The sequence below is a fragment of the Mesoplodon densirostris genome, chromosome 1 (genome assembly GCF_025265405.1).
Source record: "Mesoplodon densirostris isolate mMesDen1 chromosome 1, mMesDen1 primary haplotype, whole genome shotgun sequence".
Classification (NCBI taxonomy): domain Eukaryota; kingdom Metazoa; phylum Chordata; class Mammalia; order Artiodactyla; family Ziphiidae; genus Mesoplodon; species Mesoplodon densirostris.
The window spans coordinates 2,708,236-2,726,047 of NC_082661.1; the positions used below are offsets into that span (position 1 = coordinate 2,708,236).

The 17,812-nt window shown below is 43.7% G+C and overlaps 1 protein-coding gene across 2 annotated transcripts in view; it reads right to left on the minus strand.

Annotated features, from left to right (window-relative positions):
* Positions 1-2,565: 2,565 nt before the first annotated feature.
* The window catches only part of GLRX3 (glutaredoxin 3), a 30,417-nt gene continuing 15,170 nt past the window's right edge, over positions 2,566-17,812 (minus strand). For both annotated transcript variants that reach the window (XM_060098405.1, XM_060098404.1), the window contains exons 5-11: positions 13,277-13,449; positions 12,983-13,044; positions 10,756-10,813; positions 9,725-9,777; positions 6,391-6,430; positions 6,190-6,282; positions 2,566-2,825 (exon numbers count right to left, since the gene is read on the minus strand). In XM_060098405.1, coding sequence (XP_059954388.1) covers positions 2,775-2,825; positions 6,190-6,282; positions 6,391-6,430; positions 9,725-9,777; positions 10,756-10,813; positions 12,983-13,044; positions 13,277-13,449 — 530 coding nt within the window. In that variant the 3' untranslated portion in view covers positions 2,566-2,774. The remainder of the gene's footprint in view (positions 2,826-6,189; positions 6,283-6,390; positions 6,431-9,724; positions 9,778-10,755; positions 10,814-12,982; positions 13,045-13,276; positions 13,450-17,812) is intronic.

The following is a 17,812-nucleotide window of genomic DNA, read 5'->3' on the forward strand; positions in this document are numbered from 1 at the left end:
AACTCCTTTCATTGGTTTTATTTTTTTTTTCCACTTCTGGTTACAAAGCAAAATCAGAGTTTTTTGGGTTTTTTGTTTTGCTTTTTTTAGTCCCTTCCTGCAAGCTATTTCCCCAAATGGATACCAATTCCTGAAAAACCCTTCCCTCGCAAGGAAGTTGCCTCCAGGCTCGACACACAAGTCTTGGGGAGCTGCCTGCTTCCTCAGTGAGCCCTCCCGGTTCCTATGGAACAGTCACTTTCTTGAAGGGCAACCCGGGGGTTAAAAGACGAAGTCGTAACGGCAGCCAGTGCCAGCATCCCCAGCACCCTGCACGGTGACCTGCCACTCCCCAGCCCCAGGCCCACCATGAGCCCCATGTCACAAGCGAACTCAAGCACAGGGAACCACGTAGGCGAGGAGCTGGCAGGGCTGGGCTGTGCAGAGGCCCCCGGCTCCCCAGCAGACAACAGCACTTCCCAGCCCTTCTAGCCACACACACGCCCCTCCTCCCCCAAACCACACAAACCCGCTGACACCCTCACACAGCCCCGGCCCCGTCTGCTCCCAACAAAGCTCAAACCTGCAGCATCCAAATGACACCCTGTCACCTTCCCTGCCAACGGTCTCTCGGGTGCTGAGAACTACTCTGTCTCCAGGATTTGTGGATCCCAGAGAAGATTACAGTTTTGACAGAATGTTATGACTAGGACAGGCTTGCTGGTTAGGAAATCTGATCGGGGATTACCTATGGAATGTGAAATTCCACCAGGCACAAGAATCACCTGCCTTACTCCTACAATATACCCAGAAAAGTCAATGAGGAGTGGCTATCAGTTTGCATGGAGGCCTCTTGGCCTTCCCAACATCTAGCTGGAAACACCTGCAAAACAGAAATCTGCGCCACTGTCACTCCAACATACCTAGAGCCAAAAACTAACAGAATTCAAGAGGACAACCTCACGTTCAACACAGGGACAACTCCCCAAAAACTCTGAACACTCATCCCAACTCAAACCGTGATGCTCAACCAAGGATGATACCGTCAAAGTTCTTCATCATGCAAGAGTCACCTGAAGGAAGAGAAGGCTGTCCTAAAATGCATGTAGCATCTTACATTACCAGAGCAACACCTTTGGCCAGAAGGGTGGTTTCCAAATTGGAGGTCGGCGTGTTTGTTAAAAGTTATATATTTTGTTTATCTGAATGTGCAAGAGGGAAAAAAAAAAAAAAAAAAACCTAGTAAAGATACTGTTGTGATAGCAAAGACTGTTGCTTGGGATAAGGTGAGGTTAAAATGTGACTTAGGAGAAAATATACCAGGGCAGGTAGCACTCGTGGAGAGAGCAGAGATCACGAAAGCGGCGTGCAGACGATTTAGGTTTAGGATAAAAGCACACAAGGAAATTAGGGACCCCTCTGTGAGTCACACACATCCCTGAAGCCAATGGCTTAATAAAATTTCAGTCAAAATTCCATTTCCATCTGCATTTTAAAGGTTTGCTTATACAGTTGTTTTCATTTTAAGTGGAAAAACGTAGTTCATAGACTAATGCCCAGAAGAGACCCACCTGATTACACACAGTGGCAGGAATATCCACCATGATGGGTGTCCTCCTCCCGGCAGGAAGCAAGGCCACGTCCACCTTTATGATCTCGTGCAGATGTCTCTGTAACACACACCAGGGCATCAGCTCCCTCCTCTCCACACAACCAAAAAGCAGAGAAATGGCCTGTCGCTCAAGAGACAGGAAAAGCCAGCGCCCTAGTGAAGCGCTAACCTGCATTTCCTCCTGTTTCTCTTACCTAAATTGCTGGCCTCTGCACCCCTTTCCTTACAACCACCAGACAGTTTTCAGATGGACAGGCTGGGAAAACTCAACGAGGCTAACATGTGCCACGGGTACCAGAAAAGTCTAAGAACCATGACAGTGGATTCAACCGTCTGTTTAAGGCATGCACAGCACAGGCCTACTGGAGCAACTGTTTTTTCAATACGTTGGATTCAGGATCAAAAATACTATTGAAATTTTCATGGAATTCTGGATGTTCTCCATATACTTAAGGGCTAAATCAATACTTTCAATACAATGATTAAAGTAAGTTGTGATGTGTAACGCACAACTCGACAACACCATTCTGCTCTCTGCCAGGCTACATCCTTGTACAAGTTACGAAAGAAGCCTTGCTGACACACCCACTGAGAAGTCACCTTCCTCTCAAACGTTTCTTGGTACTACGCTGCTGGGGCTTCTGAGACGGGTCCTCCATCTGCAGACGCCTGACACAGCCCCCGCGACTTCACCAGGGCCCAGCTCAGTGATGCTGTCAGAACAAGGTCTGCAGCGGAATTTTCTGAGCTGTAAAGAGATCTCCGGCCAGTGAGGGGAGCCACTGGTCTGGTCTATGAGTGGCTCTAAATACTGCTGTGGTTCAGACTCTCACAGCTCTCCACTCTCTGAAGACTGTCTATTTCTTAACTGCTTCAAGATGCCCACATATGATGAAAAAGAGATGAAAAGTGGGTTAATTACAGTAACTACATGTCTAACACCACTGTAAAGACACACTTTTTTACACAGCTACTTTTAACTGAACGTGAAGGTGTTTATTGCATTCTATTTTTGGTGGAAAAACGTCACATACGTTTATTTAGCACAACCTTGTGAAACACACACAGCGTGCCTGGGGCCGAGCACCTTCCACTCCTAGTCCCCTGCTGAGGACGAAATCATGAACTGCTCCACCGGAATGAAGGCCTTCTTGCAGTAGCTGGGCACCGAGTCTAACGTTTATTAATTCTCTCCTTTCAGTATAGGCAGCAACTCACCATTTTCTTTCAGTTCCTAAAAACAAAAAAGGAAACAATAATATCATGCATACGTATATATAAAAAATGAAAACATCTAAACAAAGATTGCATCTATATCAGAGAACCCAAAGAAACACCTTATTGGATGAAAACTCCAGTCCACCAACACACTTGAACAAAGGACCATGCCATAAAAACTGGGTACACTATCACAGTACAAAATTAAAGTTAAAAGGCATTCTGAAACGAACACTAACAGATTTTTTAGCATTAGCGAATACAGCAATGAGAGCAACACGACGAAGCTTCCTATTTAAACAACAGCAATAAACAGGGAAAATGAACTTTGAGTGACTGAAAAAAGAAACACTGTGATATTAAGGTCCACTCAGATACAATGCACATGATACCTGCGGTCCTACAGGTGGTAAACAGGCTTCACTATTTCAACCAAACTTGGAAAAGCCATGGTACTAGTACGTAAATGTAAAGGCCAGAAACCATTAAAGAGATGAAGTAATTCAGAAAATTTTTTGTGCCTATCTTTCAGATCTAAAATATGGAATACAGCCATCAAGTTTAAAACATGACCATGGAGGATAAATAAGATTTTCTAGTTTAAGGTAAACACTTAATTTGACAGAACATTTCAGGTTCTTCCTAAGCTGCATGAACATCAATGAATAAAACCACTAAAATCCACTCGCACTGCTCTCTGGATTGAACCCAAACAGGCATGATCCTATCACACAAACTCAGACAGCAAGGTCTTGGGATCTTCTACCCATTTAACAAGCAGACGTCCAGCTACGCCAAGAGGCCAAGCAGGGCCTCTCAGAGCACACAACTCAGAAGCAGCAGGCCACGCGGCAAGGTGGGTGGGCGGGCTGCCCTCGGGTGGAATCTGGCCACGGCTCCCTGGCTGCGACAGGGCACACAGCTCCCGGAACTTCTGTCCCTTTCCTCCCCCGCTGGAGGATGAGACGTGGCGGCCTACACGAAGAGCCAGAGGGTGGCGCAGGCCTTCAGACGCCGCTGTGACTGCGAGCCAGTGGGTTAAACAGCAACGGATCTAAATATTCTGCCTCTCAACTGTTTCCCCATCCACAGTCTGCAGTGAGGAACCGTTCGCTCTTTAGAGGTAACAGGGACACACCGTGTGCGTATTAACCAGCAGATATTTTTCTCAGGACATCGGCCTGATGGAGTCACTGAGTCTCCGAGTGACTCACTCGTCCAGTCACCCACTCGACCAAAGCAGCGTTCACGGCTCCTGCTGAGCGAAGTCAGGATTAACCCGTCGGCAACACGGCTGAGGCTTGAAGTCAGGGGTCTCCCTCCCCTGGGCCACAGACCGGTACCGGTCCAAGGCCTGTTGGGACCCGGGCCGCAGAGCAGGAGGTGAGCGGCGGACGAGCGAGCGAAGCCTCACCTGCCGCTCCCCGTCGCTCGCGTCACCGCCCGAGCCACCCTGCCCCACCCCTGGTCCGTGGAAAAACTGTCTTCCACGAAACCAGCCCCTGGTGCCAGAAAGGTTGGGGACCGCTGCTTTAAGTGACCTAAAGGTGAAGAACTGCCCTCTGCCAGGAACAGACCAAAACGGCACCCTAACAGCTCTTCCCAGTTATCTTCTCAAAGAAAAATGTTAGCACTATCACACGTTTCCAAACGTGCAAGTTCTTAGCAGGCGAACACAGAAAGTCATGTAACGGACACCCTGTTATATACCTACGAAGTTGCCCGTGCAGCTCAGCTTTAGAATTAAATGAGATTTATTGATTGTATTTCCCCAAGAGCTACCAGTGGCTGAGGTACAGGCCATCAAACATTCAGACAAGAACAGGCTCAAGGGTATTCCGGTCGGAAGACAGTTTGTGTCTTACAAAAATAAAAAATAGATATAAGATAATGAATGCAGATCTATTTTTGTTGCCTCAGGGCTATTCAAAAGCCACTGTGTTAAACCTTTTTTTTTCCCTCCAGGAATGAGACACTTTATTGGGGAAATGCCTCACTGGCTTGCTCAAGAAGTGTGATGTCAAACCTGAACTGACTGGGCAGGAGACAAAATCTGGGCACATGAAACCGTGGCCCTGTGTTCAGAAAACCTACCGGCACTCAGGGCTGGGCCAGAGTTCTTTCACGGTACGAAAGCATGAGTTAAAAACTTTCATTTTATAACTAGAGACAGAGGTACTTACCGCTTGCTTTCCACTTAAAATACCAGGGATCTGACCTCAGGGAAAATCCTCTAACCGGCGAGGCCGAGGCGGGCCTGAGCCCCGGCAGCCCCACCACCCGCCTTTCGTGAAGGCTGGCGCTTCCGGAGCAGAGCCCTGCGTTCCTGCCCAGGCCCTCCTGTGCCGACCCACTGCCACCCTCCTCCCACACCATGACGCCCAGGGCGTGCCTGGGTCGGAGGCAGGGTTTGAGGACGTGAAAGCTGCAGCTGCCCTCTGGGGTCCTGGGCTAATCAGGAGAGCACCGGAGCACACAGGTGCTACCAGGTAGGGGTGCCCTAAGTTCTGGACTTGGAATTCTATGAGAAAAGTCATGTTCGTTTAAAATTCAGTTAGAATTTACTTAAAGCAAACCAAAGAAGGAAATTCATCATCAAAGACAGGTAAGAAACAGCGTCCTTGAAACACGCTTACGATCTGACAGAGTTCTCCAGAGCTCTAGTATCTGAGAATCAAAGGGGGACTTGGAGATGACCTCAGGCCTCGGTGACACAGCCAGCAGGGCCAGGCCGGCACTAGGTCTCAGGCCCCCGGTCCCTCCGCATGGTGCTCTTCACTCCATCACCCAAGTGCATGTGAGTAAAGCAAAATAAAATGCCACCAGAAAACAACGTAATGACGATAATATAAACAGAAAAGGACAGGAGAACTTCCGGAGCAGGGGCAGAGCGACCACTTCTGGCCAGAAAGACTCTGTGAGTGACTCAGAGAAAGGCCCTGAAGGGTGCAGAAAGCATACTTCAGTATGAGACATGCAAGGAAATCCAAAGCAGAGACAGGGTGAAGGAAAGCTGAAAACATGGAAGAACTTAGTACAGTGTGAATAAATCAAGTTCTGAGCTCGGCCACACCCGGAGCCGCTCTGAATGCCCAGGCACACTTCGGACCCTGGCCAGCAGTCCCTCAAGAGCTGGAGGAGGTTGTGAAAGGACCCAGTGTGGCAGGAAAGGCCGCACAGTAAGGGGGCTGATTTGCCCGCATCAGGTGAGAGCTGAAAGAACGGCAGATATTATGGTTGTAAAGATGGTAATGCTGGTCTAGAAGTGATTCGATATGAGGCCAGGAAAGAACATCGAGGACAACCCCAGTGAAATAATTTTCAAACGCGCCCGGGTTTTCAGTTCTCTGGGCTCCCAGACGAACGAATCCCAACCTCACCTTAACGATGTCCAGTCCTCCAACAAGCTCCCCTTTCACATACAGCTGAGGGTATGTCGGCCAATTGGAGTAAGTTTTTAATCCTTGCCGAACCTACGGAAACAAAAGGGACCCTGAAACCTTCCCATCAGATTAGGGTTAAATGATAATCCTAATGATTAAAACTAAGACAAAGGACAAAACATAAAACACAGAACTTACTTCTTCATCCTCCAAGATATCAAATGTCTCATATTCAACACTACAAAAAAGGAGAAAACATTTTAACAAGAAATACAGTTTTAGACAAAAACTATAAGAACTATTTGGTGTTTCAAAAACAGTCAAGAAAAGTACAACTATTTTGTTGCTAACAAAATTTACTGTGGAAAAATAGAAATGATTCTACTTCTTAATCTGTCAGGTACTACACAGAATACGTTATCCCAAGACAGTAATTTATCTGGAGTTTTCTCTACACAGTATCAGGTCAGACAGGGGTCAGCGACCTTTCTGTAAAGGGTGAGGTGGTAACCATCTCGGCCCTGCGAGCCATACAGCCTCTGCTCCAACCACTCACCTCCGCTGTGAAGCACAGAGGCAGCCAGAAAAGGCAGAGATGAAAGGACAGTGTTTCAATAAAACTTGATTTACGTAAGTAGCCGGCAAGCTGCAGTTTGCCAAGTTCAGGCTAGACTCAGCGTTCACGCAGGCCTGTCGTTAGCACCCTCGCTCCATTTCCAGCCCCCTCGGCACGGCTGCTTCCTAACCTACTGGCAGCTGCTTAGGGTGCAGGAGGGAGCAGCCCTGCTGGTGCCCATGAATGGAGGCTGGGGGCTCACCAGCTGGGAAAAAAATTGCCAACCAACTCTACGCTCTGCAGATGTGCTTTCCACACAGCAGTAAACTTATCACAGAACACACATGCTATACCTTCTTTTTCTTATTATTTATTTTCGGCTGCGTTGGGTCTTTGCTGCGTGCAGGCTTTCTCTAGTTGCGGCAAGCGGGGGCTACTCTTAGTTGCGGTGCACAGGCTTCTCACTGCGGTGGCTTCTCTTGTTGCGGAGCACAGGCTCTAGGCGCGCGAGCTTCAGTAGTTGTTGACTCATGGGCTCAGCAGTTGTGGCTCACGGGCTCTAGAGCGCAGGCTCAGTAGTTGTGGCACACGGGCTTAGTTGCTCCGTGGCACGTGGGATCTTCCCGGACCAGGGATCAAACCCGTGTCCCCTGCACTGGCAGGCGGATTCCTAACCACTGCGTCACCAGGGCAGCCCCACGTGCTATTTTCAATATGCACAAAACCAGTGAAAGTGTTGTGGCATTATGCCGTGTAATGAACACTAATTGTATAAATTAATGAAAATTCAACCACATCTACTCGGGGAGGATTTCATTACAAGGTGGTCAAAGAATTAGTAAGAATATAAGACTGAATCCCTGCAGGGAGACTATGGGTACACGTGCGATTCCAAAAACTGGCCAAAGAAAATGCCACATATAAAGAAACAAATTTTGTTTTCCATAAAACCAAAACCATCTTCATAGGGAAATCTTGTTTACTGAGTAAACACGTTCCAAAGAAGACTGTCCATGATGCAGGAAACAGTCAAAAAAATAACCTGACAGGATAATCAGCACCAAGTACCAAAAAAGGAATGTTTGAAAGAAAAGCAAAAAAGATTAAAAAGAATCACCCAATTTAAGTCTCCCTGCAGATCTCCTAATTGACACAGTACGATACAAATAATGAGCTCTGGAACTATCTATAAAGGATTTAAGAAGTGCTGGGCCTAAATGCTCATAGGTATATAGAGTCACAGCAGCCAATACATCTAGAAGTTCACTGTAAAGGGTGCTTTTCACACCCAATACACACTAGGTACTCAGCCCCTCAAGGCATGCGTACTTTGGCTAGGGAAGGAACAGACAAGTGCAAGAATGGAGGAAAGGAATAAAGTGCCAGGAGCTTCCTCCACATTCTAATGGCTCTCAGCAAGACCACGGTCCACTCAAGTTAACAGACCCTGGGAGGTGTTTAGCCAGTCTCGAGCCGGGAGGGCACTCTCTCCCAAAGAAGGCGCTCCACTGGGGGTTACCTGGTGCTTCCAATCCAATCAGGATTAGACAGACATGGGACAGAAAGTAAAGTTATGGAGACCTTCCACCAAATACTTGAGTGGTGATGGGCCTAGGGTTGTCCTACCCTGGCCTCAAGACCTGAGGGGACACACTGGCACTAGGGAGAGGTGGCCTGAGGGCGACTCACTGGGAGCTGTGGCAGAGGGAAGACAGAGAAAGGGGGCGTAAACAAAACGACCAAAGCCAAGCGGCCTCCCCTCCATCCTGGGGCGGGGTGAAAATGAGGCAGCTGGAGGCCACAGGACAAAAGCGACTAGACTCTCCTCTGTGAAATGTCACAATCATTTGAAGAGAACAACTGTGTTTCTTCTTTGGTCCCTAAAGTTGTATTTGAACCTATGCTACTCCACCCTGCCCAAGAATGCCCAAATGCTTCAGAGATGACTTACCGTGTCACTTCACAGGGTCAGCTAGTCTATTTAAAGCTACGGTTAGAATCCTTACAATATTGAAAAGAAGCAGTTGAGAAATAATAAGAAATAAGCAGAAACATATGACAACCCCATAGAACATGTGCTAAGTATCTCCAAACAAGTGGTTTGGTGTTTTCGCTTTTTTTTAAATAAATTTCTTTATTTTATTTATTTATTTCTGGCTGCGTTGGGTCTTCGTTGCTGCACACGGGTTTTCTCTAGCTGCAGCGAGCAGGGGCTACTCTTCGTCGCGGTGCGCGGGCTTCTCACTGCGGTGGCTTCTCTTGTTGCGAAGCACGGGCTCTAGGCGTGTGGGCTTCAGTAGTTGTGGCACGTGGGCTCAGTAGTTGTGGCACACAGGCTCTACAGCACAGGCTCAGTAGTTGTGGCTCACGGGCTTAGCTGCTCCGCAGCCTGTGGGACCTTCCTGGACCAGGGCTCAAACCCATGTCCCCTGCACTGGCAGGCGGATTCTTAACCACTGCGCCACCAGGGAAGTCCCAAGTGGTTTGGTTTTTAACCACAAAACTCAATTATAATTTTCTTACCTGGCAGCTCCATCACTAAGGAGAGCAAAAGCATGAGCTCTGCAATTTAATTTACCCTATTTGTCAGATCCAGACAATGGATCTTAATATGTATCCTATCAGTTTCATGAACTATTTGGAAACTAGAATTTTCTTTAAAGAAAATTAAAAACCTATAATACACTTTCCCTAAAATACCTTTATGCATGGTAAGAACTCAGTTATCAACTTTCCTCTGGGAAAGTAGACAGAGTTATTCTGATGATTGCCAGAATACCTCCTTTATGTTACCGACAGGTTGGACCCTGGCCAGAAAATTCTATTGTGGTCTAAGCTAAAGCATTCGCAAAACGTTATAGCAAAAATAAATAGATAAAAATATATGAACAGATATAACAACTGAAAAGCATCAGTGGCAGAACTGAAAAGTTAGAATTTCTTAAAATATACCATTTGAAAACAAGATTTACTTACCCAGTACTATTTAGTATTTCCAGAATCTGTCTGCTGAAGCCACATTTAGCTTCCTAAATTTAGAAAAAAACAAATTTTAGGATGCACTGCATTTCCCACACAGCCCACTAGCATGGTTGTATCTAATGCTCTGTCAAGGGGGATAGCACCTGCAGAAGGCAGCCACCTCCCAGGGCCTCTTCACATCAAGAGCCGTCAGAGGAATGAGACCTGCACCTTCGGGACTGACCCATCCCGACGTCGTCCCAGACGCACGGCCCCTAGACTTACCTCAGTTTGTAACCACCGGAGATGATCCGTGCTCTAACATTGTAACCTTTGTGGTCAGACAGGTCCTGAGTTAAACCCTGAGGCTTCTGCTGCCCCTTCTCTATGTCACTCAGACGGCCTCACCTCCCACCTTGCTGCAATGATTAGGGGCATTGTTCTCCTACTCCCACCTGGACTTCTACTCCCACTTTTCAAATCTACCTTTACACTATAGAGCACCGAACTTTTCTGAGGTTATGGAAACATCTTACAGTTTTTTTCACGCCCCAGGATTCCAACTCCCAATCCTGTGGCAAAGACCTGGCACCACATAAACACCTTAACTGCACTCATGATCCTGTTCCCAGAATTTATGCATACTTTCTGGGCTTCCAGGAAAAAAAGGATAAAAATCTGCTTTAAATAATCACCAAGAAGAAAAAAAAAAAAAGGTATAACTCGGGAAGCAGAGAACCACACTGCACACTCCAGGAGTCGACAGCAGCTAACAGAACCAGTCCAGTGTGAACAGGGCCGACCGCATTAGCTGACAAAGTTTGGCAGCAGGAAGAAATGCGCCCCACTGAGGTTTGAGGCTAAAGTCCAGCACCATGTAGATCACCGTGTCTGATCTCCACAAGCACCAACTGAGGCCTGGGGAACTCCCTGCTGCCACTATGGCTTCGTTAGCTAAAGCCAGGAAAGTAAGATGGAAGCGTCCCCTTGCTACAGACGTTAACATCAAAAGAAATTACAAATAAAACCATTCTTGAGTTCTTTACCTGTTTGTTTCCTTTCATAAAGAGCATCACAGAAGCTTTATTTGTCAGTGCTTTGAGCCTGAAGAGAGAAAATTGATATAAAACAGCTCAGCTAAATTATTAAACAGCACTTTCACTCCGCTTCATGAGCAGCGTACATCTTTGAGGGATAGAAGGATGAGAGTCCACAGCTTCGAGTGGCATTAAACAAGCAAACGCACTGACATTTTCCTTCATTTCACTGTCTCCCTGAGCCACTATAAAACACAATATTGCTTTTTAAGGCAATGAATGTGCCTTCAAGTTGCAATTTAAGCCCATCAACTCACAGAACTAAAAAAATAATAATAAGCAACTCAACAAGGAATTGTTCAGTAAGGACCTATAGACTGAGCCCATCCAGAATTCCCAGAACTAGACATGTGTGTCCCTTTCCCATCACGAGGCCCGCATGGCTCTACACTCTTCACGCCCACAAGGTCCCACCTGGAGGGAGAAGCGCTAAATCTTGGAGCACCAACACCAGCTGCTAAAATCAAATGCTCTCGTCTTGACTTTATGTTTGGTACTTTATACCATCTTTCAAACCTCATGATCTAACTGCTGTCAGGAATGCTAACCATCTGCATGCAGCCTAGAGCCCAGTCATGACTCTCAGGAACAGCCCACAGCAGGACAACGGGCTGCTGAAGGGCCTCTAAGCCCCAATGGACAATGGGACAATGGTGGTCACAGCACCGTGTTCTCCTCCTTCCACGTGCTCTGGATCATTCATGGCTCCAAATCTCCTCAGAGAAAAAAGGTATCACAAACGAGACACACCAATCATGCACAAAGCTACGTCACATACACTTTCATGTGGTACAATCAGCTAATTCTCAGAAAGACCCCAATCACGCACCTGGAGACCCAACTACCGGGATCCAGGGCACCAAACAGGTCCCTGTGTCCCACCCACAGAGACATGGCCAAGCCCAGGAACTCAGGCTCCTGCACTCTGCTTTCCAGGAGCCCTTTAAATTTTTACTCAAAATATACTGGATATTACTTTCTATGGAATTCTAGCCAGTTATCTTCTGGTGTCTGAAACCACGGGAGATACAAATGCAGCACATCAGGAAAAGAGAGAGAAGGTCTGATGAAGACAGGGACAAAAACAACAGCAAAAGTGTATTCAACACAGAGGAAAATAAACGGAAAGCAAATAAAAGTGTATCTGTAAAAAGAAATTAGGAAAAGCACAGCCGTCTTCTGAGGCCACACAGCCTCCATGGCCGCCCAGGCCATACAGCAGAAACCCAGCTGAAGACACCAGAGCATCAAAGGAACGAGGAGCAGCACTTTCTACCTAAAAGGCAGTAAAGGCGTAAATCATGTGAGAAAATGTGGCACTTAAAGGTCAGCTCGACATATATGCAAACTATGAGGACTACCTCATGAATCAAAAACAGATAAACGAGGTGGTTATTATTAAACACTTTTAGAAAATCTCAAAATGTTAAATGATAAGAAAATTACAACAGGAAGTTTTACCTTACAAAGTCAAGCACCGACTATGAATGGCTGATATGCTGTATTTCAAAATAAATTGCTTTTTAATCCTCTACATGAATTAATATTTATTACATTTAAAATCCTAACTTTAAGTCTTCCTACTGGCCAAAGCCCAAACTTTCTGTAAGATAAAATCTCTGAAAGCAGATTGAGATCCTTCATAAAACTAAGAGATTTTACAGCTCTAAAATCTCCTCAAATTTTTAAATTACCACAGTTCTTCGAAAGGCAGTGAGAAATCCCCCAAGTGTTTACACGCAAACTCCACGCACAGCATCTGCTTTCCACACTCAACCACTTTTCACAGTGTTCTACCAGGAGAGTGACAGCAACAGAAGAAAACACAAGTAAGCCAGCTTTAGGCTGTGAGCAGGAACCGCTACTAAAACCTGAACCAAGACAACTGGATCCCAGCTCCGAAATGGAGAGAACTAAAACTTGGTCGTACCATGGTGACAATGACATTTCTATAAAACAAAGACTCTCCTCCACATAATCATTAAATTGGTACAGAATTTTCTCCCATCCAAATCAGACCTTCCCAAGTCTGCATGACGAGTTTGCAAACGACACAATTATGACTTTGGCATACAAAAGCAAATCTCTGATTTCTACATAGAAAGAGTAATGCAAAAACTGAAAATTTAAAAATGTTTTTAAAACAATAGCAGACTGAAACTTTTAAAACGCTTACCTTTCCTCTAACTTGGGGGCTTTGGGGCAAATTGTATCTAGTTCGTTAGATGCTTCTAGCTCCTAAAATAAACATACATGTAAGTTTAAGAAACATTTAATATAACATCTGTCTCCTTGGTCATGCCACAGTATAAAATATTAATGAATCACGTCATCAGAAATACTTTGTATTTATTTCAGATTCATAAAGGTAGAGCCTTAAGAAATTTATACTTTAGATTTAATACAGCACTTACAAAAGTATGCTTAAATATGAAAATTCTTTATAAGGTCCAGTCTTCTCAAGTCTAACCTTAATTATATCAAGTCCTCCTAGGAGCTCTCCAGAAACATAGAGCTGGGGATAGGTGGGCCAATTGGAATAGGTTTTGAGGCCCTGACGAACTTCTTCATCTGAGAAGATATCGAAGCTGCTAAACTGAATATTATGTTTGTTAAGAATTTCCACCATCTGCTTGCTGAAACCTGCATACAGAAAAAGAAAATCAAGAACTTAATTTCTCTCTTGCAAATACACACAATTTTAAATTAATTCAGATTACATATTATCTACTGATCACAGATGTCTGCCTCTATTTTACCAATGATTTAATTAGCATGGCTGAATAGTATGTAAGGAGGAAGCAAACTCCAAGAACCCCTTCTCTGACCTTGAACCACATCACATGTTCAGGTATGGCTTAACTTTTTAAAGTACTCGTGAGTTAAACAAACAAACAAACAAAAAGTATGTTTATTTATCGAAGTTCCTCTTCAACATTAGGTATTTTTGTTGTAGGAAAAACAGGACTGGCCAAAAAGCAGAGACCTCAAGCCCCAGCACCGGCTCCGTTCACCAAGGGGAGGCGCAGTTCAGGCCTGGACGGCCACCTCTGCCTCCCTGCACTTTCCCATCAATCAGGGGACTGACGTGGACGCCCAGACAGTCCCTCCCAACTCTGCTGTTCTGTGAATCTATAAGAATCAACACCAGGTGGAGGAAAAAACTCTACAATTGTTATTTTTAACTAGTACTTGACCATACTTGGAAACCCAATTCTGTTTGTTTTCTACTGCCCTTTTACTACTTCCTGTGTACCCATTTCAATAGTTCTCAATTTTTATCATCCCTAAACAGAATAAATTAAAAATCAAGAAGCAATGTGTTCTCTTTTAGTCTAAAATGGATATAGCACATTGAATTTCAAAGCTATCTTCTCTGTTGTTATATATGAACTGTCAGTAGACTGCTGGTATTCTTTCTCATCTGGTGTCATAACTTGACAGTTTCTTTTCTAAAACTATTTATATTCTCCAAAGTATGTAATGTGATTTTTTTTTTTACCTCACTGTAGTGACAATCTCATGTTCCATGATTATACTTTTTTTTTGTTCTGTACTTTTTTGACATCAGTTTCTTATTATGACACTGGTACTGAAGAGTAAGAGTGTGAATATCAGTCTTTTATAAACCTGTTAGTCTTGTCTGAAAAGAGTGTATTTTTCTTTCTAGAAGCTAATTCTTCCCGATTGTTTTTCAATACTCTGTACTCTACTCTTTCACATTCCATCATTCTTCTTTTCAAACACAGTCGTAATCTGCTGGAAAATAATCTATTCTTCAGATTCAAAATTCCTGGACGATTTAACAGCATCTGCGATTATTTTTAAATAAAATCAAACCATGAAATTCAGTATAAAATTAATTGTACGAATAGGCTTTCCCTGATGTCACGCAAAAAGCACTTTTACTATTAAAACATGGATCCATTACTGGCTCCAGACATTTTTAGATCTGCCATTCATTGAGATGAAGTACCAGTATTTATTTGCATAGCACGTAAGTTGCTTTTCCTACAACTGAAGTGTTAAGTTCATGTATAGCCTGAAGTAAAACACTGATTCTGAAATTTTTCATTCATCTGGGAGTTCATTAGTAAACAGCTAACGGCTGATTGCTGATAGTTATTCTGTTGCCAATATATTAACTCATTTCTACTGTAACTGGCTGAGAAAAAGCTTTATTTTTGCTTTAGGCAATTACATGCAGACTAGAAAGATTGATTGGTAGAGTTTCATTTTTAAGGGTTAAAGAGGCAGACTGGAATGTTATGCTTAAGGACAAAATAGTGAGAAGCCTTTATTCTAATAACAAAATGTTTACACCCACTTTTTTTTTAGGAAAAATGCATGCATGCAATAAGAATATTTAGAAGTAGAAAAACCACGTTTAACTGTCCCAGAACCACCATTTCTACCCACAATCATTTCTGCTCATGACAGAATACATGAATAAGGAGCCTAACTGTCCCACTACATAACAACGAGACCCTAAAGAACACTGCAGAACCTGCAGTGTTTTTGTGTCTGATTTAAAAAGTAAAACACAGTTAGATGACTCTCACTGCAGGAGAAATTTTTGCACTGTGGTTCAAATACCTTTTGCTTTGCTAAAAGCTTTGTTAGCAGAAATAGATACAAGAATTCCCAAATAACTTGATTAACCTGCACGTTGAAAGATTTGTCATTCTGTTTAAAAAGATGTACATCTCAGCTCTTCTTGAAAATCATCCTAAAACACGACAGCCCTCTCTTTCCTGTCCTCCTGAGCAGCACAGAATAAGGATAATCTAATTCTTTGACGAATGAGAGCCTATCAACATGTCAGGCTCCTAACACACCACATACCATTCTCTAGGTAGAGCCCAAAAGTGAAGGTTGAGAAGACAGAGATGTGCAATGTGCAGGGGCTGGGCTGAGTCCAAGTAGATTCCAGGGCAGACCCTGAAACAGCTTTCAAGGTCTCCTTGATGCAAACTTTAAATGTTATTCATTCATGTTTTCCTGATTAACTGAAAGCAAGGTGGGGGCCCGGTAATGAAAACTCAAGTGTAGCTGTACTCCACAAAGGGCGCCCAAAGGGAGCGACACGTGTTACTGACAGTAGTGCTTTCAAAGCGAATTCTGTGCAAAATACGGAAACACTAGCCACTTGAGCTCATGAGCACTGATGGCCATTCTTTTATAAAGGAGGCTTTGCCTACGCCTCATCTCTACCATACCACCAGAAAAGCAAAAACAATTGTCCACTAACAGGCTCAGAAAGGAAGAGGGTGAAAGTCGTGTACATTCCTGTAAAAGAACAGTTTGGAGATAAAGACAGTTTGTGTAGCAGTGCACACAGAAAAGGACAAACAGAATCAGAGCAGCATCAGTGAAGGAAGCAGCAGGGCACAGTCACAATAAAAGACTCCCAATTAATCCTTAAGTAGATGTTTTTTCAAAGAATACCAAAACTCTAAAATAATCTATTTACTCTATGTGATAGAAAGACATGATGTAACAGACACCAAAATACTGGGAAACAGAAAAGCCTATTAAAGTGTAGTTATCAAAATTATAAACAATAAAATAAGTACTTGTACGGAATGAAACTGTTTATAATATGTATCTAAAAATCTTTTTTTAATTCCCCAAGTATTTATCTAAATGTCTATAATACAGCGTTTTTATAAATGTCTACAATACAGCGTTTTTTCCTACTGTTCTGAAATGTTTCAAAGTTTCTTTTTTATTCTACCTCCTTATTTGTACAGTCTTCCAAATGCCACTCAGATGGTTAATATAAAAATGGCTAGAAATACTTCATAAATCCAGTCTAATGAAGTAAAAGGTAAGCAGAAAAATGATTATTTCTAAGTATAATTCTAATTTATTTGAATAATCATACAACAGCTGAATTGAAAAGGCTCTCCAAGACTGGCTCCAACCCCCAACACCCCCAAGGAATCAGTGAAGTCACACGGAAGGTAACTGATTTGTACCTCAAGTTATCAAGGCAGGTGGCAGGCACAGGGGCAGTTCGGACTGCAGCTCACCTGCCGTGACACCCAGTCTGTGAGGCTTTTTCCAGTGTATCTAGCACCTTCCCTTCTGCTGCCTCAGAATACCTTCCCTAAGCTTCAGTTTCTACCACCTGCCCATTTCATTAGGTTATCATTCAGAAACAATTAAGAGAACACTACTGTTCATTCCCAACGGAAATAATATTCTACTGGTTTTACTGTAGGTTTCCTGTGTATAACCTGTCCCACCGGTTCCTCCGCATCTTACAACCAGTTCTACAGCACTTCAGGCTTCAATGAAGGTATTAAATAAAATCCACTGGACTGATTTAAGTCCCTGTTATTAGGTCACCACATAAAGTACCAGAAGTGATTTTCATGCCTGATGGGAGAAACTGAACCAGCTGCAACATCCATTAAAAACAAACAACCAAAACACAGAGGCTACCTGTTGCTATCTTTGGTTAACTCTAGTATAGACTAAGTTAGCCTTTCAACACACAAACAGCAGGCATCTGACATGGAAATACTGGCAAGGAAAATTTTCAAGCATAACTGAGAGAAAACGGAACCATTTCTTTATCCTCCTAAGATAGAATTCATCATGAAACTTTACGTTTAAAACTAGACTGTTTCATACTTTAATATGTAATTTGCTAACTATACAGGGAAGAATTTATAATCAACTTTATATTGGAAGCTTGGCTATATGATAAAGTCACACTGGACATGCAGTAATCATCTCAATAACACACTCAACTTTCCTGCCACCTATCTTAATAAATCCCTCCTGTGCAGTTGAAACAAACAAGCATCACCAAAAGGCATTAAATGCTCCATTATGCAACATAATCATGTTGTACAAGGCACAGTAAAAAGAAAACAATGTAACCCCAATACCAGAGGGGCCAAATAACTCTGAGACTTACTCAAGGACAAAATTCCAAGCATACCTGTGGTAAGACAATAAGAGTGCCTATAAGCCACAGAATTGGAAATCTTTA